The 26,158-nt window shown below is 41.1% G+C and overlaps 2 protein-coding genes across 19 annotated transcripts in view; one reads left to right on the top strand and one right to left on the bottom strand.

The window, feature by feature from the left end:
* CEP170 (centrosomal protein 170) overlaps positions 1 to 21,282 on the bottom strand; it is a 98,962-nt gene extending 77,680 nt beyond the window's left edge. For 4 of the 10 annotated variants that reach the window (XM_039388562.1, XM_039388569.1, XM_039388587.1 and 1 more), the window contains exon 1: positions 21,071 to 21,281. The gene's annotated coding sequence lies outside the window, so the exon portion shown is untranslated. Of the gene's footprint in view, positions 1 to 2,396; positions 2,468 to 21,070 lie in introns of all 10 variants that reach the window. The other 6 variants (XM_039388572.1, XM_039388576.1, XM_039388596.1 and 3 more) reach the window with 4 other exon arrangements.
* Positions 21,283 to 21,294: 12 nt separating this feature from the next.
* SDCCAG8 (SHH signaling and ciliogenesis regulator SDCCAG8) overlaps positions 21,295 to 26,158 on the top strand; it is a 106,704-nt gene continuing 101,840 nt past the window's right edge. For 8 of the 9 annotated variants that reach the window (XR_003540979.2, XM_027722449.2, XM_039388607.1 and 5 more), the window contains exon 1: positions 21,644 to 21,886. Coding sequence is in view for 8 of the 9 variants with exons in the window: in XM_027722449.2 (XP_027578250.2) it covers positions 21,820 to 21,886 (67 nt within the window). In the remaining variant the exon portion in view is untranslated. Of the gene's footprint in view, positions 21,352 to 21,643; positions 21,887 to 26,158 lie in introns of those variants that run through there. The other variant, XM_027722450.2, reaches the window with a different exon arrangement.

The raw sequence follows: 26,158 nt of genomic DNA, 5'->3' as shown, positions 1-26,158 counted from the left end.
ATGCTGTCAGCAAACACCACCCCCCGGAAAAGTGCCTACCGTGACTACTTTACTGATTATTGAATGTAATAAAATATACCCATGCCAGCAGTTCTAATTTTGACTGAAATAGAGAAATCTTTGCCAAAGGAAGAAAAGACCAATCTGAAAGTAACTTCAACCCTGAGAAGATTACTGTATCCATATAATTGATATTAAAAAGTAATTTATAAATATAATTGATTTCGACCTAGGAAATTCTAAGTGGAACACAGCACAATATTGTCTACTCTAGAAAACACTCTGAAGTGGGGTAGTATCACAAAGTATTCCATGTGCAATCATAACTAACCTACTTACACGCATTAGAAAATAACCTTTAACTACATCACCACATATTTTAATCAGGACTCTATCATACTCAGGTTAAAACAAAGACCTTAACAGTCAGTTAATCAGTGTGGTTTTTTTTCCTCTCTTCATCAATTGATTAGCCTGTGTCTTATTTACTGCACATCACTAAAAACCTTTTGTGAATTATTAACTTCCTACTGACTTCATCTGCCATGCTCATCACCACCACATGAGAAATTCATTAACATTTACGGTAAAATCTCCACAAGTAGCTGTACAGAGGGTTTTATATAAATGGGGAACTGTAGAGAGCACATTTTAACACTAAAGTATCCTATCTTGAATATTTAAGTTCCAAAACCATCAGCATTTCATCTTAAAGTACCTAGTTTTACACAACACTACCGGTGTTCAAATGGTCTCATTTATTTCTGGTACAACTCTGAACACCTAATTCTTTTGCAAGTAAGGTTAAATACACATGTAGAGTGGCTAGAAAATTAAAACCACTTTTCCAATGTAAGGGTAGATGGCTCCTCTGCCGTCATATGACTATAAATACAAGAAAATAAGTCATGATCTAGGATAGCTTCTACATGTTTAGCCATTAAACTATCCTTGGTGCTTTCACAATTCTCTGATCCTTTCACTGATCACATTGCTTTCAGCCCAGAAAGGGAGACAGGGGGCTCCACAGACAACAGTGGAGGAATTCTCACCAATTCCTATGGTTAGTACATCAAATGAATTCATTAATAAAGAGAATATCTTGTGCAGGGTAAAAAACCACCCCCAGCCCCTCCCAAAAAAATGTGCAGGGCTGAAAAACCTTTCATTGGGAGCTGGAATTCAATCTACATAAGCCATACTTCATGTCACAGCAGTGTGCATTGTTGCTCCCCAAAACCCTTACATAAAAAAACACCCATCTAAATTTAAATTGTTTAGGTTAATGATCAATAAAAATATTTCTGGAAGAATTTATGGACCTTTTGTACACACTCACAATGTACTTCACAAGCCGAAACAAGAAAAACTACAGTGTTGGCCATTGCTTGCCAAGCGACATGGGATACAGCTATAAAAGTATAGCACAGTGAAAAGACACTACCTGAAGTAATGTTTTGGTTGAGTGAAGTTGTATCAAGTTGTCAAGGGACAATACTTTTCTCTTTGAGGCTTGGTTAATGTCACAACATGGTTAGTGTCATAACAACATCCACAAAGGTAAATCAACATATTCCTTTAAAAGGTTGTTTAAAAAAAAAAGTTAAAGGAAGTATAAGTAAGGTAAATTATGCTTAAAACCATTAAAACTCTTCATCAATATGAGAAGATGATCTCACGTACTTAGGAAAAATGACAAATACGATTCTAGATTTTCAGCAATTGTACAACAAGCCAGAATTGTTATTTTCAAATATTTCACTGACTGGAAAATTCACTCGATCACATCCCTCTAGAAACATTCAAATGCTATATACAGGCCTGAACAAGGAGCTGTTTCCATTTACACTGATATAAAGAAATACTGATATTAGTTATAAACTTCATTTAAATTTTATGCAATTATTTGAGAGCTACACTGACACAACAGAGTAGAACTGAATGGCCAGCATGCAAATAGGTAAAGTGGAAGAAAACAGGTAACCCAAGTGAAAGAAAATTCAATTTAACTTCCTTGCTCAAATAGGGAAGAAGAGTACAATCAGGATGACTGTCCTTATCACTAAACCAAAACATCTCACAAAAATCTCAGTTGCCCTTAGTCTGTTGGTTTCTCTTCTAAACTTACTACAGTTTAGCTGACAGGGCAACTGAATGACAGCCTTAGGTATTCATTCTGCTCCTGAAGTATTTGACCTGTTCTACCTTAGTTGAAATATCCAAATTTGCCTACAATTTCTTGAAAAACAGATAAGAAAATCATACTGAAGCCTTATACGGCGTTTAAAGTGTCATTTTCAGTGTACACTGAAAGATGTAGCCATGACTAAAGTCTACAGAAAAAGGGAACCACTGAGGGCAAAGAAACCTTCTTATAAACTACTCTTGCACTTAACTCTGCAAAACCATTCTCTTCTAACTTCTTTGCCACTCCATGCTTTTAGTCTTTTTGTTGTTGTTGTTGTACCTAGAGATGGAGAAGGAAAAAAGGCAAAATAAGAATATGTAAATTTCCTTGAATCTTAGTCTGAAAAATCACCTTTTGTTTACAGAGAGGGAAAACTGCTCACTTGCAATTTCTGCTAAATCCAGTATTATAATAGGATTTTTTTAAAAGCTATTTCAAGCTTGAGAAGAAGAAAAAAATAGATATTACTCAACAGATGAGAAACAAAAAACAGAGTAAAAAATTGCCTTTATAAAGCATCAGGAGATCAAGCTAAGTCATGCCCCTTGCTTCTTTTAGTACACATCCTACATAGGTAGATAAGCACATTACCTATACTGACTACCATAAAAGACTAACTAAAACAACAAGAGTTGCAGAGTTGTATCAAATCAATAAAGCAACAGCAGTGTATTTCTCAGGCAGTCTGTGGCTAGGAGAAAAAGCGTGAGGGGGAAAAAACCCTCAAAAACCCAAACTAAAAGAAGGCAGGAAAGAGACATACAGCCACACCTTCCGCTTTACAGTGGTGCAACTGGAGGGTACAGTCTGTCCATCTGGCCCTAGGATCAGATTATCACAGCAGACTCCTCAGCATCATTTGAGGGAAGAATCATTTATTCCTTATATTTTCATTACAATAAAATTGTAATTAAATAAATAATAATAATGTAATTAAAATAAAATCCTTCTAGCTGTGAACGCTACTAAGGATAGAGAGATATTTTCCTCCTGCATTCAAGGAAATTAAAATCTCTACAGAAGGGACCCAGATACTCTTCTTGCCCTACAGGTCACCCCATACATCTGATGGAATAAGGACAAGAGAGTAGCTCAGGAGGCAGTTGCCCTCTGTCAGGCAGCAAATCTGTCCTGTAATGGTGCTGCAGCTCTGGAGCTGCACAAGCATCCTCTCCCTCTGGTCCAGGTCAGAATTAGATCCATGTCTATTTTATTGCTGTGACACACAGGAATAGCTGTCAGAACAGCCACTGAAATAGACTCCTGTTTCTGCCAACAGTGCAGCTGCACTGAAAGTTGCTTTGGGGTTCTGATTTTTAGGGACAATGACTTAAGAAACCCTATCCTACTCTGTTTTTGATGTAATAATGACTAAAAAAAAAAAAAGCCTGAGATCTTGTCCTTTGCTATTATATAAATATTGACATACAAATAATGCAAAGAAAGGTACAAAAAATAAGGCTTACTTGATGGCTATCAGTCATTTGAGTGCCACAGTATGCAAAAAGATACAGTCCACTGACTATTATCCGCTGCTGTTATTTCAAGTGGGCACCAGTGATACAGCCAGGAACAGCCTGAGGAGTATCAAGAAGGATCACCAAGCCCTGGGAGCAGTGGTAAGGCACTCAAGCACAGGCAGTTTTTACATCAATCTTCCCAGTTAAAGGGAAGGGTTTGAAAGGGACAGTTGAAAATGGAAAATCAATAACTGGTGCCACAACCAGAGGTTTGGCTGCTTAAGACCACGGGACTCCCTTTGAGAAACCTGGTCTGCTGGGGTCCATCTATCAGAAAAGGAGAAGAACATCTTTGGGCACAGGTTTGCCAAGAAGGTGAAGAAGCCTTTGAACTACAGTTTCCAGGAAGGCATCACAGAGACGTGGTGAGATGGCTTCTCTGAATGGAGTGTTGGAATGGAAGAATATAGGCTCTTTAGGAACAACAGGCAAGGCAGACAAGGAGTCTCAATGACCAGAACAGAGCTCCACCTGGGGATGGATGAGGAGCTGACTAAGAGCTTATGGGTCAGGATTAAACGGAGGGCAGGGTTAGGTGACATTTTAGTGGGGATCGGCTACAGGTAGACCAGAAAGACTGTGGAGATGGGGCTTCTACAGACAGACAGGAGCGTCCTCACATTCAGAAGTCCTGGTCCTCACCCCGGTATCTGTTTGAGGGATAACACAGCAGGGCATAAGCAATCCAGGAGGTTCCTAGAATGCATTGATGATAACTTCCACCTCCAATTGACAGAGAAGCCAAGAAGAAGAGGTCGTATGGTGGATTTTGTTCTCACCAACAAGGAGGAGCTGGTGGGAAATGTAAAGCTCAAGGACAGTCTTGGCTTCAGGGACTCCATGGAGGAGTTTGAGATCCTTAGGGCAGCAAGAAGGGTGGACAGCAAACTCACTATCCTGGACTTCAGGAGAGCAGACTGTGGCCTCTTCAGGGATCTATCCCTTAGATTACCATAGGATACAGCCCCAAAGAGAAGACAGGTCTAAGAAAGCTCATTAGTATTCAAGGATCACCTCCTCCAAGCTCAGAAGTGATGCATCCCAACAAAGAGGAAGTCAGGCAAAAGTGCCAGGAGGCCCATGGATGAAAAAGAAGTTCCTGGAAAAATTCAAATACAAAAAGGAAGCCTACAGAGGGTTGAAGCGAGGACAAGTAGCCTGGCAGGAATACTGTATGAGCAGCCAGTGATCAGGTTAGGAAAACTAACACCCTGATAGAATAATCTGGGCAGGGATGTCAAGGGCAACAAAAAAAGTTTCTATAGCTATGCTGAGATAAAAGAAAAACGAGAGAAAACTTAGGCCCTCTCCAGACAGAAAAAAAGGTTACCTGGGATATGGAGATGGCTGAGGCACTCAACAACTTATTTGCCTCATTCTTCACCAGCAAGTGCTCCAGCAACACTGCCCAAGTCACAGAAGACAATGACAGGGACTGGGAGAATGAAGAACCACCTACTGTACGAGAAGATCAGGTTCAGATCTAAAGAACCTGAAGGTGCACAAGTCCATTGGATCGGAAGAAAGATATTAGGAAGTCCTGAGGAAGCTGGCAGGTGAAGCAGCTAAGCCACTATCCAAAAAAACCCCCACCAAACCAAAACCACTAAAACAGAAACCCCAACCAATCTAAAAGCTATCAAGGAGGAAAAGAAACCAAACACCACAATTCCTAGCAGAAGCTAGGAGATCACATTGTATTAAGAACAGCAGACTGAAACAAAGCCTTTGCCAACTTGATAACATACTGTGTTATCTTTACAGAGAATACTGTTAAACAAGCAAATTCTTAAGACTGATTAGAAAACTTTGCACGAGACTGGTACTGTACTTGAATATAGTCCTACATAGCAATCGTAAGCCTTTTTAGTTTTAAGTTATCCTGTTTAAACAGTAAAAGCATACTCTGTTATTGGCCACTAGGATAAAGCCATTAAGACTTTAAAAAATGTTCCTATTTTATCCTTTGGTAACAGACAGTAAGGATATTTTGCATTTATTAAAGAAGCAGACAGCTCATTTTGCATTCCTAATCTTTACAACCATAGTCAAAAAATCATTTATCATGAATGTTGTTTTCTGCAGCCTTACTACACTGAACGGCAGTACTTTTCAAAAGCTGCTTTCAATAAACAGCTAAAATAAAGGCTAATGACTGCTTATAAGAGTAGCTTAACAATCAAGTGTTCAATTTTGTCCATCACTTTCATTCAGACTAAGGAATTGTGTAAAAGAAACTATTTTGAAGTTTGCCTATTTGACCATGACCAAAGGAGGTCATCTATCAAGAGATTAACATATCAAGTATGCTAATAAAACAGCACATCTGATAAGTAGCCTTTAGAAATGATCATGGCAAGCAGGTCAAAGAAACCATAACCAAACTGTCTTTGGGAAAAAGCTTCCTGTAATGAAAGCTACAGAAATATTTCCTTCCACCCCCACTCCATATCAGACTATACTACTGCCAAGATAAGCAAACAGGGAAATAAATAAATAAATAAATGCAAATCAGGCATTGCATTCAGGCAGAATGCAACCTTAAAAGAAGGAGTTATCCTGCTCTTACACTTCTGTCATGGTTTGAGATAGTCCCAACATCCAATTCCCTAGCTCCATCCCCCCTCCCACATCTCAACCTAATGTGAGAGAGGTTTTTCCAGACAAAACACACCAGACTCCAAAGTGGGGGAAAGGGAAATATATTACAATGACTATACAAATAAATACCATATCACATTATACACACGATCACAAACTATCTCTACCATGACATATAGTATTTACAATGGATCAGATCTCTTCTCCCCTCCAAATAAAAGTCCAGGAGGGAAAGAAGGACAGATCCCTTCCAGTCTCTGAACAGCAGCATCTTCTGAGGCAGCAGGCTTCTTCTCATCTCATGCAGCAGCTGATAGCTGGCTTTCTGCCAGCGTCCACGAGGGAGGTATTCAAGCTCCCTCGGCCCCATCGCCTCACAACCGAGGGGTCTTCCGTGGGCTTCGTAACCCCAGACAAGGTCGTATCACCACGTCATATCACGAAGACACAGGGGGGTCTTCGTGACGGTCTGGTATCTCTTGCAGGGCCTCTGTGCCCTGTCTCTCAGGCTGCCACCGTGGCAGCAGTGCGAGGGGGGAGCCAAGGTCAACTCCCCCCACATTCCATCTGGCCGTCCCGGTCCAGCTCCGGGACGCTCTGAGCTTCTCAGCTCCTCTCTCTCTCCAGTGCTGCATGTCCAAAACTGCTCTCCAAAATAGGAGTCCATGTCCCTCTTCTCCAAGAGGGGTCTCAAGGGAGTTTTGGGGGAGTGTGGTACAGTCTTACCCCCAAGAACTCTGTAACTCTCAGCTGCTGGCTCTCCTTTCCTCGGCTCTCCTTCCAGGAGTCCTTTCTCTGGTGCTGCATGTTGCTTCTGCTGCTTCTTCAGTTCAGGTCTTATCTCTGGCTCTCTGCCACCGTTTCTCTGGTCAGCGTCGGCTGCTGCTCTGTGCCCATGGAGAAAACATCTCCCGGCATAACTACAGGCACCTAGCCCAGCTTTATGCTGTTCCAGGTCCCTGCAGCCCCCCAGCCAGGGGCTGGGAGGGGGCCAGAGGCCCCAAGGGGCTCAGAGCCCCTTCCTCGTGGCTCTACAACATGGCCACCTCTCCTCCAACCAAACTACAACTCTTCTTTTCCGGTCTGGTTGTGGTATGTTTACATTTCTGCAGGAGCGCCCATTGGGCAGAACTTCAAAACTTCCAGGGGTTTCCACCCCTTGGGGTCTACCACTTCTCTTAGTCTCTGGGGAAAACAAGGTTCAAACCACTACAACTTCCTATTCTCACTGCCTCCATCGTGGCACATTCCAAGTGATTTTGTAGGCTGTGCGTGATGAGGAGGTTTTATTTGCATTGGCCAAGTGCTGACCACAGCCCTGAGCACTACTGAAAAGACAAAAAGCACGTTGCAAATACAACTGGACCTCCTAACCTCCCAAGGGTGGTGATTTCACTTTCTGCAAAATTGTGAAATATATGGGGTTTAGTCCATGACTCAAGATTAAATTACATTCAAGGCAATGCAAATTTTTTCTTCCTTAATACAAGGAATTATTCATTTTTTGGGTATGAAGATGAGCAAAAAAAAGCATCTACTGAAGTAATTTTAACATCTATCTCTCCACTTTCAATGCAATTTTACTTCCTGACAGAATACGTAAGTACACAGAACATGAAAGTGGAAGTGATAAAGGACAGTTCTTGATATCAATGTTACTGATCTCCACATCCATTCATAGTCTACAGATATAGTCTACAAATAGTCTACAAATTCAAAAAGGTAGTCAGTAATTATTCTTTGCTACATCTCCACTGTAACATGCAAAACATATTTATCATGCCAATGCAGGCTCCCCACAAAATATTTGATACATTCTATCCTCTCCCTTATGGAATGCTTTGGAGCTTTTTAGAATTACCCTCAACAGCCAAGTCCGCAGATGTATTTTTCTTGGAAATACACTGAGTTGTTTGTTCCAAGATCGGTAACAAAAGCACTCCAGTAAAAAAAGAAAAGAAAAAAAAAAAAGAAAAAGAAAAAGAAGTTGGATGTACTTATTTTACAAAGCAACCAAAGGCTCAAAATTTTGCCTTAAAGTTGTAAGAGATGATCGCTCTAGGCAATCTTCACTGTCTGAAGTGCTTACACAAAGCGTAAAAATAATATAAAAGCTCACTGAAGCTGTGTCATAATTATGTTGATCTACATGGGTATTCTAAAAGTATTTAATATCAGGACAAGCTTAAAACCAAAATTCTTCAAAAACTTGTACGGTAGCTGTGATATAAAGAGATCAGATTTTTTATTCAGCATTTTTCAAACTCAGACAAAAACATAGGACTTGATTTTTAAGATCTATTCCTCTTCCTTGAGATTCACATAAAAATAGAGTAGAACAAGGCTTAAAATGCCTTACATTTTAATTATTTGTTTGGTTCTTTAATAAGAGCCCAAGTCGTTCAAAAGAAATCTAGTCTTGCAGGTTGGAATACGGAACTTCTTTAATGTCTGTGTCCTCCCATCTCTTTCCTTCCCATGAAATGAAACTGAAAGGTAACAAATGGAACAGAAACACCTTCTCAATGTATGATCACACCAAAACACCTGCCAAAAGAAAGTATTAAGAATTTGGCAAGACAGAAAGCAGGATAAAGCATTTGCATAAATGACATGAATACCCTTGGTTTTAATGATTAATACTACTTATTGCCAAGATTTTAAACCAGCCTGTAATTAGTGTCTGGCAAATGGCTTTCCCGCAGAGAAGCTGTTCCACATCTGCTTGTGCTGCCTACTCACTCCTTTCTTGTATGCAGCCAACGAATGGTAATATAGCTACTAGCACGGTAAGCCTTAATTCTCTTTCTTCTACTATCTCTTCTTTACTAAATGTGATCAAACAGCTTGTGAATTGTCAGTATAAACTTTCAGAATTAACACATAGAGTGAATATGCAGCTTGACATATTTATGCAAGGACTTGTAGATTACAACCCCTCAGCTAAATCACAATGAGAAGCTCTCACTGCTAAGTAAGTAGACTATTTTCACGTGGACCTTTATAAGTTGGTTTAAGAATGACTGGGGATACAAACTTAATTTTGTACTTCAGTGTATGTTTTGCAGAATGCTACAATAAAAATCTGGTTAACTTCAGAATACTTGGAGACCGCCACAAAATGCTTTTATTAGTATCATATTATAGATATTTTTAAAGGCTATTAAACGAATGCAAGAGTGTCTTTCAATAGACAGATATCTCGAATTCACATTGTTCTGTGGGAGGAAATCCATATATATTTTCCTTTGTAAGTTCAATAATTTTGTTGTCTTAAAAAAAAAAATAAAAGGAAGAGATGTGAAAGGGGAGGCTAAATGGGAAGAGCTCCAAACTCTACACACAATTCTCCAGGCACTGAACCAAACATGAGGAAGTGGTATTGTAACCCCATCCACAAAAGGGGATCAGGTCATCCCTTTTTACCTGCACTTCAGTGAACAAGTTGGGGGGCTTGGATTTTGATTATTTTAAGAACTACCCACAATTACTACACAAGTTACTCACTTTATGTCTCCAACAAAAAGATGTCACTGGAAACTTAGTTAAGCTCACTCAATAAAAAGCAAAAGGTACATTTAAGCAACACTGACCATGCTGCTGCAATACAGAAATAACCTTCTGGTTTACAAAAAATATTTTAAATCACTTTGAAATGGAACTAAATATGGACAAAAGCATAAGAAGTTGATTAAGGCAGATCATTACGAGTTCCCTTTTCAAAGGCTGGAACAATGCACATCCTGAGTTCTTTAAATTACTCTGTGTTTCACAGAATCTCAGAATGGCTAAGGTTGGAAGGGACCACAGTGGGTCATCTGGTCCAACTTCCCTGCTCAAGCAGGGTCATCCTAGACCACACGGCACAGGATTGTGTCCAGACAGTTCTTGAATATCTCCAGTGAAGGAGACTCCACAACCTCTCTGGGCAATCTGTTCTAGTGAGTGGTCACCTGCACAGTAAAAACGTTCTTCTTCATGTTAAGGTGGAAGTTCCTGTGCATCGGGGTTTTTTTAACTGTATTCTCCTTCTACCTCACAGTTAGCAATTAAAGCTCTTACTGAAACCACTTTTAGTTCCCTAAGGAAGTGATGCTTACAGCCTACTGGCCGACCTGTTCTCACGTTTCCTTTGTGCTCTCTCTGGCCTAGCAGGACATTTGCCACCCAGGTTATTTTTCCCACAGAATATTGCTGGTTCTCAAGCAAGCGCACAAGAGTGAGTACATGTGCACGTTGAGGTTTGGTATGGTTTGGGAAACAGGATACATCCATAAGAAACTAGACATTACTTGTTCTCCTGCATATGTTTTTCTCTCCATTTTATCTTAATAGAATTGCTTTACTTTGAATCAAAAGCAAAGCGCTTTCCCAATGCTGGGGAAATTCAGAAGTGGTTTTTTTCCCCTTAGCCTTGGATGTACAAGCCATGTACTATTACAAGCTAGAGGAAGGAGAGAGAAAATACAAACATATTCCCTGTACTTGGTCCCCAAGATGAACAGGTTGAGCACCATCCCATCCAGGCACATGAACATTTTTAACACTGCATTCTTGTGGCATTGAGAGTATAAACACACAAGCACCATAATGGATTAAAGAGATGTATGAATAATGGTCCAACCACGTCTGCCAATACTGTCACAAAAGTGGAGCTCTACAGTTACAAACAGCTGCTCTAGAACGTACCAGAAACTACCCATCTACAATTTTTTTTGCAGACAGAAAGGCAGATGAAAAATGACAGAATACTGAATAATCATGACAAAACAATTATCCTTTATTATTTGTATTTTAATTCTGAGTAGTTACAAAAGCTCTATGAACAACAGAGCTCCAAAGACTGGGTTTTATTCAAATTTTATCCTCAACTTCAAAGTGCTTTTCAGATGTTTTTGCAAGTTTGCTGAGAGCGACAAAAAAACACATTTTATTTTCAAATTCTCCACAGCTTTTAATATCGGAAAAGTTGATAAAATTCTAGTGTATCCAGAATCTATGATAGTGAAGCAGTCTCTGACCAAGTTTTACTAGTTGAAATGAGGAAGTTGGCAGTTGAATTAAATTTAAAGTCTAAATATAGGAGCGGTATGGGATGTGAAATTCATAGTGTGGCACGTCTTCCTTATTAGCAGCTCCTGCATACACACTTGAATTGCAGCAAATCTCAAATAGCCTACTTTGTGTGAGGTACCTTGTGTTCCCTGCATGTGCCACACAGCAGGGTTTACTTTGCAAAGTTAATACGTACAACACTTATACACAGACTACCCTGTCATAAGTTGCTTGCATGTCCAGAACTTCACTGTATTGATTTATTCTCAACCTTAGTGTTGAAGACTCAACTGACAGGCAAATGAGCAGTTTTAAGCTACATCATATAAATGCTAAAGTGAAGAAGCTGCATTTCCACATCAGCCAAAGCCAGTTTCTCTGTTGTCAGGATCCCAAACCTCTTGCACTGCCCCGCCACAAAGTCATGACTCCTCCCTTTGCCTTGGCTGCAGGACGCACGTGGCTGTGCAGCTGAGCGGGGCTATTTCAGCGTTCAACTAGTGACAGAATAACTCTTGTACTCTTCTCCACTCCCATAAACAAATGAATGGTGCCCAGAAGCTACACAGCTATCTAGCACCAAAATAAAAGGAGTGGGGCTGTAGAGTTAGGGGTGGGAGAAAAGGGAAGAACAGGGCAGGACCAGGCCAGCAGCCAGGTCTGCTTAGGCTGCTACAAGAACAGCAATTACACCAAATCCATCTAAGTCTTACAGGGCTTCTTATATTTAGACAAGTCTACAGTAACTGTAAGGACTACTAATATAGAATCACAGAATGGTTTGGGTTGGAAGGGACCTTAAAGACAATCTAGTTCCAATCTTGCTGCCATGGACAGGGACACCTTCCACATTGCTCAGGGCCACATCCAGCCTGGTCTTGAACACTTCCAGGGACAGGGCATCCACAACTTCTCTGGGCAACCTGTTTCAGTGCTTCACCACAATTATTATTGAAATATAAAGTAGTTTTTCATATTCATCCATTACAGACTAAAACTATATACTTCGTAAAAAGTTTCAGTGTGTATTTTTATTGTTTTTCACTTGCCTTGACTGTTTTATAACACACCCCAATCCAATGATCTAATCTTTAGCCTCCCCCTTCATGATGCATTAATGCAGTCTGTCTTCTATATCTGATTTAGATTAGTGACCCCAAATGTAAACAAGTATCTTAAATAGAAAGAAAGGAAGAATTCCTATGGAAATAACTATACAAATAAAACAATACACGGACATTATTGAATAATTCTTTTTGGTCAATGGCATCGTCCCTCAAAAACCACAACAGACAAAAATAGCAAAGCATAATGCTTTTCTTGGTTTTGGAGTGAAACTGCACCAAAGGAAAGACTCACAAAATCCAGGAACTCAAGGATCTTAATCTTCTAAAACTAGTCTCCTCCCATAGTGCTGTTTGAACTAATTTTATTAATTGTACTAAAAAATAACATTATGGTTTATTTTGGGAGGTTTTGTTTGGTTTTTTACTAAATTAAAGGTTTCTATTTGCCTCAACTGGACAAGGAATGACTCAGGACTTCCTGGTTCATTCTCATTTCTTAATGGGTCAACTTTTTTTTTACTGACACCATACAAATACTCTATGCTATATGCTCTAAGCTGCCCAGACAACAACAAAAAGAATTCATCTTGTCAGACATTTAAGTAAATACCCAGTAATATTAATGAAACCAACTGAAAATGGCTGTTGTGTGGGGTACATAAACGAGGTAAGTAAAATTTGAGATCATAAAAGCAACAACAGAAACTACAGCAAAAAAAACCTCCTCACTTCTTAACAAACTAGAACTCAAAGCATGATGAAAAAAAAAAATCTTTTAAACATTTCAACTATGTGCAGGTTTGAAAGGTGATTGCTGGATAATTTAGTTCTTAGTTCTGCTACAAATGCTGACCTCCTCAAAGCAAGTAACCAGGCAGCACTCTGAAACAATCTACATGCAATGACAATCCTCCAAGAGTTCAACACAAACCAAATTCTGGAGTATCAGTCTGCTCTAAGGGGGAAGTTGACTGTTGCTATTTGCACTTTCAACAACACAACACCTAACACGTTTAACTTTGACAGCTGAAGGTGCCAGAAAGTATGCTAAAGAAAATGCAATCAGGCCACAAAAATGGAGAAAAGCAAAGGGATGTGCTTGTTTAAGGAATGGTAAAAAAAATACACATGCAGTATGCAAGCTAATTATCTGTGATTTAGAAGTTGCAAACACTGGAGAAAGAAATATTTTAGGAAATAAAAAAGACAGTATTCGTTAATGATAAGCAATAAACTTCCTAGAGCAAGCTAAAGAATATAATTATATACAGAATTATATTGGGCCTTGCATTGTTATGTATAAACAGATCCTGTCATACACACAAGTCACCCGTAATATCTGAAGATCCACTGACTGCACTGAGACCTGGGGCAGCCAGAAATTTACCTGTACTTAAGGAAGTCAAAAATAAAATTCTGAATGAGAAAAAGAGACAATGAAACAAACGGTACAAAGATTCAGCACAAATTGGCAAAGTATGATTAATGAAAACAGCAATGTTTTCTGCAATGGCTACCTTTTTTCAAATATTGTTACTGCCAAAAAATTTTGTGATATCTCTGGACTTTCAAGTGATTGACTCATTCTATGTCCAAGCTTAAGTTCAGCCTGATATTTTTTTGTGTAAATGTAGTTTTCCATTGCTCACTCTTGGTGTTCTTTTTTTTAGTTTTGTTTGGGGAAGAGTTTTCTTTTAAATATTTACTCTTTTTTGCAATACTCCTACTGACTATATCCAACTACTCCTTTTCACTAATTCCAGCATTGTGCCAGCAACATTATTGTTCTTACTGTTCTCCAACTAGGATGAAAACTGAAGAGAACAAAGCCACACAGTACTGTTTACAAAAGAAGAAAAAAATGTTAAAAAAAAAAAGCATGTTCATCAGAAGCCTCTCTGCAGCTCCCCACAAAAGAAGTGGAGACAATTCCCTATATCAGGAATCTGTTTTCAACAGATGAAAAATGTCCATATGCTTCCATTCTTCAACTGACATTACAGATCTTGATGAGTTTATGCCTCTTTCGGATATGCTACATAAAATGTATCTGTAGGATTGATATTGGTCATGCAACTCCAACTCTTAAAAGAGCACTGAGCAAGAAAAAGTTACACATAGGATTCCTTGCAATATATTAGGACTGCAGCTGGTCTGAAAATAATCATAGAATGGTTTGGGTTGGAAAGGACTTTAAAAATCATTTAGATTCAAACTCCCACCACGGGCAGTGACATCTTTCACCAGACCAGGTTGGTCAGATTCCCTCCAGCCTGGCCTTGAACACTGCCAGGGTTGGGGCAGCTACAGCTTCTCTGGGCTCACCACCCTCACAGTAAAGAATTTTTTCCTAATATCTAATCTAAACCTATTCTCTTTCAGTTTCAATTCCATTCCCTCTTGTCCTGTCAAGAGATAACAAGGTGTATTTAGTAGCAGATTAATTAGGATTTGATTAATTAAAAATATGCTACTGAATTTGTGATCAAAATGGTAACAGACAAAAATAAAAACATTCACTAACAAATAGGCATGAACTACGGCATATTTAGAATTAATTAATCTCACTAAGGTTGCTAAAGATTCAAGTTAGTGTAGACTTCATAGAAATAAAGGCTCTACCCAATTATCACCAGTATGGCCTAATAAAATAATTGGTATGATGTTTAAACAACTATGAGAGCGTGATGACTGAGCAGCATTTAGAAGAAAAACAGTTTTTGAAAAACACCTTTTATTATGTCTACCAATAGGAACTGTGATAGTAAACAAAACAAAAAATGACCACAGAGGGCAGTATCTTCTGTAACATGAAAAAAAAAACAGTGGTTCCATAATTCTTATGTCAACCAGTTGCCATCATTCTTCAAAACTCTCTGCTAATCCAAAAGCTAAACAACAAGTTCTCAGTGGTTCCTCCAAGGCTTCCTGAATAACTTCTGCTTAAAATTTAAACAAATATTTGTAATGGCCAGTTTCACAGGCAGCTTAAAGCTAAAATTCAAAATGTGTTTTTGACTTGTGAATCACCTCAAAAAGTCATTCCTAAAGGAAGGGTTTCACCCTCACTTTACATGACTATCCCCTTTGGAAGCCAAGTACAATAAAAAGAATGGGGAGATGAATGAGCGAAAGTATAATCATCATTAATCTCACAAAACTGGGGCAGTATTTTTGTAATAACAAAAATATGTAGAAAAATCAAGATTCTACTTATTAAATTAAGCTGATATATTGCTGAACATGAATAAAAAATGAGGCCATTTTTAGTGAACTGTCTTTTCAAGACACAGCTGAAGAAATGAAGATTAAGTGGAAGGAACAATCCTTAATAGAAACTACACCCGACCCAAAAGTTGCAAGCACCTTAACTCTCCCTTGGCACCAGGTTATATCTATTCTCGGAGAAAAGATACTGGGTGTGAGTCAGAAAAAAGGTCCGTCTACGGGGCCATTCTTATGAAAATTCAAAGAAAAAAAAAAGAAGTAAAACTACAATATTACCCATTCTTTTTCGTAAATTAAAATTATAAAATGAAGTAGAATAATTCCTGACTTCGAGATTCCTGTGATGGTACGGCTCCATAGGACTAAACAGTCATCTTAAGTCCAAGGGAGCAGAGAAGAGAAGGTAAGATTAATGTAAGCAGGAAAAACTTAAGTTCATAAGAAAACAGAGAAGATATCATGACATTTCAGCTTCCTGTTGCTTTCTTCCTAATTTTGAAATGCAATCCACTACGAGAGGACAAACAAGACATAACTGAAAAGGCTTTGATTTTGAACACAGAACAGAATGCATATTTAGATGGCCAAATATTTGCAATTCAACAGAAAGACCATCAACAAAATTATTTGCGCATGTAATTTTGAGAGAAAAGTTACAAGTACATCTGATTTAATGCACTGAGTGTATTACTACTTTCAGACCATAATGATTTGCTAATGGATTGATTACAAGTTTTTCATATACCACAGCTGAAGACTAACTAAATACTCTGCGCACAAAGAAACATCTTGGAAATGCCAGGGAGTGGCATCACTTCTGTTATTATGTCTCTGAAAAGCTCAATAATTGCAGTTCATCCTGGAAAGAAACAAAACCAGCAGAACCAGAATTTCATTTGGAATGAAGTACAGAATGAGATAAGATGACATCTGGAAAAACCACCACACAGACTTCAGAAGATTCAGCTATTTGTCACGAACAATACCCTCTTAAGTTTCATGGACTAGATCAGAATATAAAACATTTTAGTTCAAAAGAACAGAAACAAACAAAGAAAAAAACCACCAACTGCTGAAAGAAATGCAGCAGAACCAACCAAAGAAGCTAGGCAATAAGAGGGCTGCCATTGATGGATCTGAATCAGCCTACTAGGCCCACCAGTGGAGGATGTTGAAGCTCTACAAAGCACCTAGCAAAGGAAAAGTCTATTTTTTCAGTAATGATTTCTCAGAGGAGAAACAAAGTTGACAAATGCGTTGAACTCATATGGGAAAAATTTATCATGTTTTACTGAGAATATATTCTATTCAAGGGATTAAAACAGAGATTGTGGTTCAATCTCTGTTTTGAATTAATAAAAACAATTTCTCTAAACACATACCTAATAGCAGTTTTCTACAATTCACAAAAACCACACGCATCAAAACTAGTAAGTAACAAAGACGAAAACTATGAAAACATTTGAAAATTTACATCCTTAAATTCTGTAAAGGAGAAGACACCAATATTAGTCTGGCACAAAAATCCTGTTTATCCTAGTAGAAAGGCCACAAAGTTTAACAGAACCACTTCTAGCCCCTCTTTTAACACTTACTTTACAGAGAAACATATCCAGTGATATGTTCTGAATGTTTAGTCTGTGGCTGTGGGCATTTTATATATCAAGGACCGCAAATAAAGACTAACAACAAGAACAAACCCAGTATGTTATTAATTTTGTTTTCTTGGATTTATGCATAACCCGCCTCCTCTCTGATTGCAGTAGCCTACAGTGGCACAAAGGACAACCACACAGGACAGTAAAGTAGACCACATGTATCTTTGCTACTGGAAAAATGAGTATTCTTCTCCTCCTGGCTTGACGCTGCTGTCCCCATTCTGTGTACTTGCTCTGGCACTCATCTGACCACACAATAAGATAATTCAATTTGCTAATTCAAGGGAGGAAGAGAAGAAAAACTAAAAAAAGCAAAACAAAAAGAAAAGAAATAGTGTTCTGCTCGGCTAGTGGAGTGAATTAACTTCTCAGGTACTTAGAAAACTACCAGAGTCACTGCAATAGAGCAGTACAGCCATGCTGTAGCGAAACCAGGGAAGAGTGAGTAACTGGGAATACTCCATGCAGAGGCATTAAGATACAAGAACTGCTACTCAGTCTCTTTAATATCCACCTACTCTCTGACTTACTTCTTACCCACATCTAAGAGCCTGCACGACACACTTCAACTTCAGTGATGCAGCAGAGTACAGCACACATATTTGTGGCTTTTATTTGAAACTCCTAGGACAAGCAGGTTTTTACATAATATATGATAGAAAATCACATATATTAATTTAAAATAAATGAGGACTTTTGAAGGTCAAACACAATTTTAATTAAAAAGATCATTCTACAAAAAAATGCACCTGTAAAATAAAAACAGCACCCCAGTTTTTTGGTGGTAGAGTCAGAGAAACTAAACTACAGGAGAGAACCAAGCATTTGCAATTTATTTCAATATTTTTTTGCACATATAACTGTACAACAGACAGATATGAAGTAGTTTAAACGAGTAGTTTTTACTCTCTTCCTACTCTAATTTATATGCATTATGTTACAGTTTAAGTCACTTGATCACATACTATTTTTCCCCATGACACCTGTCCCATCCAATGCCCTAGATGGACTCTGATCCAGGGAAACATTAGCATCGTGCACTGAGGGAAGCTGCTCTCTGTGGACCAGTCCACTGAAAATGTGTAGATACAGAAGGATCAATAATAGAACGGAAGACATGCAGGCATTCCGTAAGAGCACTAGAAACCCAATAGACAATGAAAGACCCCCACAGGATCAATTAGTGAAGATGTGTACCTTCAAAGAGATACACATATCTAACGCAGCTCCAAAGCTAGCAGATTTGAACCTCCGTCCCTCAGTAACAAACAACTTCCTTTTCTCAAATTGCAAACAGAATCAATTTTTTTGATGTTATGTAGCATGTTCTTCAAAGAGAGGGAAGTCTATGCCATTGTGTCCTTTTACAACCTTGCACGTGCTAGAGCAGATAGCAGAATTTACTTGTAGAAATTCTCCTATTTTCGTGGATTCTATGCCTGACTCCCTTGTTCAGAATTTTCTACAGGAAAACCAGAATTTCACAGTTTTTCCTTACTTTCTAGCTAAAGTAAAAACAATATGTTCTATCTCAGTTCCACTCTGCCCGCAAAGCTAAGAAAAGCAGTGCTAACACGGAAACTGTCCTTTTAGGAGGCTCGAGGAGATCTGATGGTATCAATATACATTAAATACCTTTTCCTTGCATTTGCAAAAAGTGGAAATGGTATTGCAAAATCCATGTCTGCAACTACTCATGCCTTGGGCTTCATTCCAGTCATTTGAGGAAGCTTCCAAGCTCCCACCTACAACTGAACATAGCCTTTGACAGTTCACTTTCACAAGCTGGATCTTTTCTGATTGGTATATTATCACTGGAATTTCTAAAAAATTTTGCCTATCAAGTCCATTACAGTCGATGAAGCACAATATAGGAAGAACCCCTTGTTCTTTTCAAAAGAATAGATATGGGGAAAACCTACCACACGGTCAAAAAAACCAAGCAAATGTACTACCACGATGAAATAAGTTTGGTAACAAACGACATGTCAGAATGTTTATCTTCAGAAGAATTAAAGAAAACATTTTTATCTCATCTATTACAAATGAGATTTGGACAAAATCCTGTGTATCCCCAGCTGCATTATTCTCTCTATTCAGCTAGCCTTCTTGATCTCCTTCAGACAAGGAAGGGGAAAAAAAGCCAACAACAACAAAACATTTACATGAAGGTGACAAAGAATTTAAGAAAATGATAAGTAAAGGGAGCTTCTTTGTGGTGTTTATGTTTAAATTTTCTCCCCCATTAAATAAAATCTAAAGTTGAGGAGTTTTCATATTAGCAGAGTTCAGTAAGACAGACTTCTCAGCATCTGGACATAAAGTAATTCCCAGAGGAAATTAATCATAGGAAATCACAGCATATTTAATCATGTCTTAGTTCAGTTTACAAAAACTGTCCCATCCCACACATCACATTATAGACACAAGCCCAAGGCCATGAACACTGTCACAATGCTTTGAATGGCATTTCAAAGCAAAAAAGATGATCATCACAGCAACAGAACAGGCTTTATTCTTTCAAAGTACTTAAATATTTTATGAGCACCTTTGCTTTTACAGGGAAGAAAATAATTTCCTCCAAGTGCAGATCAGTGGATGCTACCTAATCTCCTGTCACAAGAACGCGATCCTTATGTATCTGCAACTCATCAGCATAAGCATCTACATCCCATTTTTTTCCATCAAGCACTGATGGGCTAATTGTTGGCTCATCTTAACAAGGCCCTCAAAATACCAACGAGGGCAGGCCATCCCCGCTCCCGCTCCCGGCTCGCACGGGCACTGCTGCCCGGCAGCTGCGGGAGCACCGGGGGGGAGGCCCGGGGAGCGCCCTCCGCTCCGCTCCGCCCCTCCCCTCCCCTCCCGCTTCCTCCGCTGCGCCGCGCTCTCCGCCGAGAATCGCCATCGGGTTTTTGTTAGCGCAGTAACCCGTTCGGCCCCGCGGCCGCCATACAAAGTGGGCCCCGCGCTGCCCCTCGGCACCGGGGACAAAAACCCGCGATTCCATGTCTTCCCCGGGAAAGCGCCCCGGGAGCGAAAAGCTCACGCCTTCGGGAAGGTGTTTTCGAGCGCAGGGGACCCGCCTCGTGGGGTGAAAATACGCAATAGGAGAAGAGGCAAAACCCGCAGATTTTCTCCATCATCCTTTCCCAGAAGACATTATTTCAAAGGAGACGGGGGGAAACGCCGCATCTCCAACGAAGAGTGTCACTGATTTTTAAATCTGGAGAAACATGCCGCCTCCAGCCCCGGGGCGGTCAGTGAAAGGGGGCAACCGAAAAAAAAAATTAAACCTCTGGAAAGGTCTCCGCTGGAATCACGGAAATCCGCCCCCGGGAGGGGAGGCAGGAGCGCAGCCCCAGGCCCCGGTGGGTGTGCCGGAGGCGCCCGGCAGGCGGAAAGGTGCAGGGACACGCGGGCAGTGGGATCTGGGGGCGCCGCCCGCATCCCGCCTGAGGCGATGCCCCGTGGCAGCGGCGACATCCCCCGCCCCTGGCCCCAAGGAGAAGGGAAGGCGGGGGCGCGGAGCAACCTCCGGGCCCGACGGGGGAGGGGGAGCTGACTGTGCCCACACCGTGCCGGGTCCCCCTCCGCCGGCCGCAGCCCTCCCGGTCCCGGCGGGCGGGGCCGCCTGGCACAATGGGCACCGGGCGGACCAACAGCGCGATCGCGGCCCCGCTCCCCACCACGGCTCCCGCCCGACCCGCACCCCGGGGCGGCGTCGGCGGCAGCAGCAGCATCCTCACTCACCCCTCCGAGGAGGCTTCGCCGCGCCGGGGAGGGGCCGTCGCTAGCGGGTGCTCAGCGAGCCGGCATCCCGCGGGATGCGGGGGCGGAGCGCTCGGTGTCCCTCTGGCAACGGCCCCGGCGTTATTCCCTGCACATAGCGGCGGGTAACGGGCACTGCGGCGCTGCCCGCACTGCGCATGCGCCGCCGGACGAGCGGCGGCAGGGCCACGCTGCGCTTGCGCGGCCGCAGACAATAGCGCTGCCCGCGCCCCGGGCGCCCCCCGAGCGGGCGATGGCCGGAGGTAAACGCCGCTTCCCGCCCGATCTGCCCCGGCCGCGATGGGACCGGCACTGCGCCCGCCGCGGGCCCGAGGGCGCGGGCGGGCGGACTTGCGCTGTGCGCAGGCGTGAGCGCGGCCGCGATCCACAACAAAGGGGAGAGAGGATGCGGCGACCACCCTCCCACCGCTGCCGGGGGTGGGCGGGGGGAGGCCGGTGGGGTCCCGCCCCTCGCGGCGCGGTGCATGCCGGGACGTGTAGTCCTGGCGGCGGCATTCCCGCCGCCCGGAGGCGTGGCGGGCTCTCCGCGTTGCCAGGTTGGGCTGCGGCGCGGGGCGACTGGCGTGAACGGCCGGCGCTCGGGAGCCGCAGGGGTTGCGCAGGTGGTTCCTCTGGGAGCCCTCCCCGGGAAGGCAGGACGAGTGGAACTATTGGGGCTCCGCGGTGTGGGGGGCAGCGCCGGCGGCTCTCCCGGGAGCGGCGGCGTCCTGATGCGGGCGCCCCGCGGGGAGCGCGCCCTGGAGGAGTCCCTGGAGCGGTACCAGAGGCGCCTCCGAGGTGAGCGACCCTGGCGCGGGGTGAGGGCGAGTCGCTCCATCCGCGCCCGGCCGCCCCTGCCCTGGTGTGCGCGGCTGGCGCGCCGCCGTCCCGCCGCCTCCCGAGCGGCCGGGCAGGGTGAGGCGGCGCGGCCCCCGGCGGCGGCACTGAAGTTGCTCCTGGTCCTCTCCGCAGCCGATGGCCGTGGCTGTGAGTGCTGTGACACGTGCTGGTCCCATCGTAACTTGGCTTGGATGGGGCCGCTGCTGCTTCAGGTGGGGTTTTGCTCCCTGTGAGGGCTTTGGCCGCCGTCGTGGTAAAGATGAGGGCACGAACTAATTATAATGGGAGTGATTATTTCCCACGTCATTGACTGTTTTTGTACCAGTCGCCTTGTCCATGAAGCGAGGTATATACCCTGGCAGAGGACGCTTCAGTCTCTCAGCTGTGACACCTGGGCTTTACCGGCTTTCAGATAATCACTGACTAGTCAGAGGAAGTGTCCAAATTCTGACGAAAGCCTCTAGGTAGTTTGTGGGTGTGACCCCATTTGACGCAAAAAGTTGTGTTCTGGGCACAGTGCCCACACACGACCTGTTGTGATGCTATTTATATTTTTCAATAACTATTCGATTCTTAGCAAGTATTTTGTATTTCCTTCTTGAAAGAGCATCAGTTCTTTCTGTGGAAGATATGTTTCATTTGTTCCAGAAGATAGAAATTTGAAGAATAATTTCTATTTACTTCGCCTGTTGATGAAGTGGGCAGGGTGACGATTATCAAGGCTGTTTAACTGTGTGTAAGACTACTATTAGAGCTCATCATATCTAATGACTGGACACGTATTCTGTTCATACAACGTATTTGCATTTAATCTTTAACTGGATCCCTTTACGCTGGATCCATTATGTTTGTTAAATAATTTCAGCACCTGAACTTCTGGTGATCTGTTTCCCTTTACATTCTTGAAAACAAGGACTTTTTTTTTTCAAACAATGCCAAGATAGGTTTGATTTCATATACCTGGGGTTGCCTTTCAGTAGAAATCAGTCAGGTGTTGCAAACATAACCCCAATGCACGGTGATATAACCTAAGTTCCATTATATTTCTCAAAGAACGTCTTTATTTCTCAGTGATATGCAATTTTAACTCCTCTGAGCTGTGCGGCATTTCTCACATCATCACTGTTAGAAATTTACAGTAGGACAAACAGATCACCGTTACTCTCAAAGTGGTAAAATCTGATTCTTTACCTGTTTTTCTTATATAGTTGTACAGCTTGAGATTCTTCTTCGCACTGATATTGTTCCTGTCATCTGGATTCTGAAATTTCAGGTGGCATGCCTTGGGCGTTATTTCATGGTTTCAAAAAGCAGCATTCTTAAACTGCCTGTAATGCTTGACATTATCTGGGCCCAGGCTGACACATGGCAACAGGTTGTCACCACCCATGTTGGACACCAGAAGAATCATTTTACAGCCTTACTCAGTTTGAGGGATGGGTGTATAAGTTCTGAAAGAGCAGTTGATTATTTCAGTGCCTTTGTTGCACAGGGAAATCCCTCAGCAGACGGGGAGCCCAAGTGTTCAGTAAACTGTGTCTTGTGGCCAAAGGGCAGAAAGCTGGACCAAAAAATCTAATTAAGACCTGACTGATCTTAGAACCCAACAGAGTGACTTTGATAAAATAACAAAGATTCTATAATGCAGCTTTTTCTAAATAGTGTAGACCTTGTACAATGAAAGTCTGTAACGCTGTGTGTAGTAATGAGTTAAGAGGGTGGTGTTTTTACAGCTGGAGTTATTAGGTTACTGTGTTAACTTTCACACAGTTGAGATCATTCCAAAAGAACCTTAAAAACTTTAAGAGATAATAACATTTCTAATAAAAAGTTATTCTCAAGGGAGTAGAGGTATTTTGTAAAGGAAAGTAAATGATGTGCTATAGTATTCATATTAATAACTAAAAATTTACAGGCATAATGTGAATGTACAATGGGCCTTCTACTACACCACTGCCAAGAGCAGGGTGTGATGCCTTTCTGTTACTTTCTAGTTTTCTCCCAGCAGAATTAAATGGAGAAGACCATGTAGACCCCACTTCTTTTTTTCTAGCATTTGTCTGGTTCCTCGAATAGAGAACATTTAACTTATTTTTTATGTTGAGTTTTCTGCCTCTTCAGTAAAGAGCACTGGCTCACTGTTGGGCCAGAGACAGTATAAGAGGAGGGGCAGACCATCCCTTTTAGGTACAGTCATCTTGTAAATCTGCCCTAAAAATTGTGGAAATTATGTTCTGTATTCCACTGTGTTACTGAGTGCGGTATCCTATGTAATTTCAGAGAACGAAGATGCAAACTGTAAGAGGAACTGATGAAAATATAGGACTTCTACAAATAAACTTTTATGTTGTGGCTGCTTTATGCGACTCCAGAAATAAAGCAGGAGAGATGTGAAGGCAAAGTCATCTTAGGAAAAATGAGCATGTGGCCCAGTTACCATCTCTCCAAGTTAGCTGTGACACTGAACCAGCCAAGAGTTACACTCTAAATGGTAATCTATAATTGCAAAGTTTTTTGCTTAGGCTTTTTATTTTTATTAGGTAGTTGTTTCTAAGTCTTCTTCTGAACATAAAATGTTCATTTAAGGGTGGAGAATCTGGCAGAAGGAAATGGGAAATGCTTGGGAGTCTTTCACACATGAGGGTTTCTATACCTTAGGCAAGTGCTGGTTTAGGAACTCATGACAATGAATACTGCAGCTCCAGAGAACACTTTTCCAGAGAACACTTTTCTCTTAAAGATGGTAATTTGGTAAAACTGTGTTGAAAAACCACCTAGTTCTCATATAATGCAAAGCAACAATGAAGTCCAAGAAACCAAATTAAAAGGATTCATTATTTTGAAATATCTGAGCATTACACGCATCTTGGGACTTTTTGAGGCCTAGCTAATGAACAGCCTGGGGTTGCTCATTGTTGCATGTAATATCCTAACAGCACAGGTAGTAATTGATAGGATACTTTTAGTCTCAAAACTGCCATATAGTATGTTACCTAGCGTGGTAGCATACCTGTGTTTGGCAGCCAATGAAGAAGAATAGCTGCATGTCAGAATGATAAGTAAATTCCAGGATGGAAAAAAACCCCAAAAAAACACAAGCAAGTTCACTGTTTCAGTATTTTTCAGCAGTTGGCTGAAGTGCTATCTCAGAAGAGGTACATGATGTACAATTTTTAACTGTCAATAGAAACTAAGTAAAAGTTGATATACTTTTGCACAGGAAAGTTTTCTTTAAATGGTCATAATCTTTGTGTTTTCACTAACTTGTCTAATTGTCTGTTTTGTCAGTTAACTGTTTCACATAAGTTTATAATTTTTTTTAAGGCCTAAAGAATTGGTGTAATTCCTTTTTCTTTGACTTTCTAAGACCATTTTCTGATTGGGAACCATGAGATATCAGAAAGCGAAGCTGTTTATTGAATTTATAGCCAGTAACTTCATGTTCCTGTAAACATTACTAGAACTGGACTGTCAGCTTTAGATGACAGACTTATGGCAACTTTTTCGTACAGTTGTGGTTTGTTTTCTTTAATTTATGCTGCTTAATGCTTCTACCAGCTGGAGTTATTTTCCATGTCTTTCAGGCAATTCTGTTGTTTTGGATGGTTGGTTCCTTTGCTAAACTCTCCATTAGCTCCCAGAGTATTTTCTATGGCATTTCCGAGTTCATGAATGAGGTAACTTTGGTGCTTTCATTTAAAGGAGTACTCTTTATAAGCAGTCTTGTGCAGTGTCTGAAAAAACATCTCTTGTTCAGGCAATGCTAACCCGGTTCAATGCCTTCTCTGTTTTTTTTTCTGTTTTCACTTCAGCGGCAAATTATTCTTACACTGATTTTTATTTTAATTATTTTTTTAAAGTATTTTTGTTTCCCCCCAAGCTGATTGCTACTTTGGAGATACAGCTACCTCTTCATGTTGTATTTTACTTCAGAGTTTCCTGACTTTATCTTCTGTCTTCTTTTTTTTTTTTCTTTTTTTGACAAGTTGAATGGATCTTTACTGTGCCTCCAATGTAAAAAAATGTTGTTCAGTAGTAGGATTGACACTCCCATATTAAAAAAAAGTCTGCCATTTATATTTATACAAAGATACTTCTATGGAAAAAGGATACCTATATTATATTTTCAGGGCGTAATACTTAGATTTTGTAGTTACAATGAGTACAGAAAATGACCGTAGTTATCAATGCTTCTTTCAGGGCAGAGAAGTATCTTTATTCATCATGTAG

Source organism: Pipra filicauda, unplaced genomic scaffold (assembly GCF_003945595.2).
Source record: "Pipra filicauda isolate LSUMZ 115617 unplaced genomic scaffold, ASM394559v2 scaffold122_size2191957_pilon, whole genome shotgun sequence".
Classification (NCBI taxonomy): Eukaryota; Metazoa; Chordata; class Aves; order Passeriformes; family Pipridae; genus Pipra; species Pipra filicauda.
Note: the sequence above shows the minus strand (reverse complement) of the source record. Positions and strands in the feature narration are given on the sequence as shown.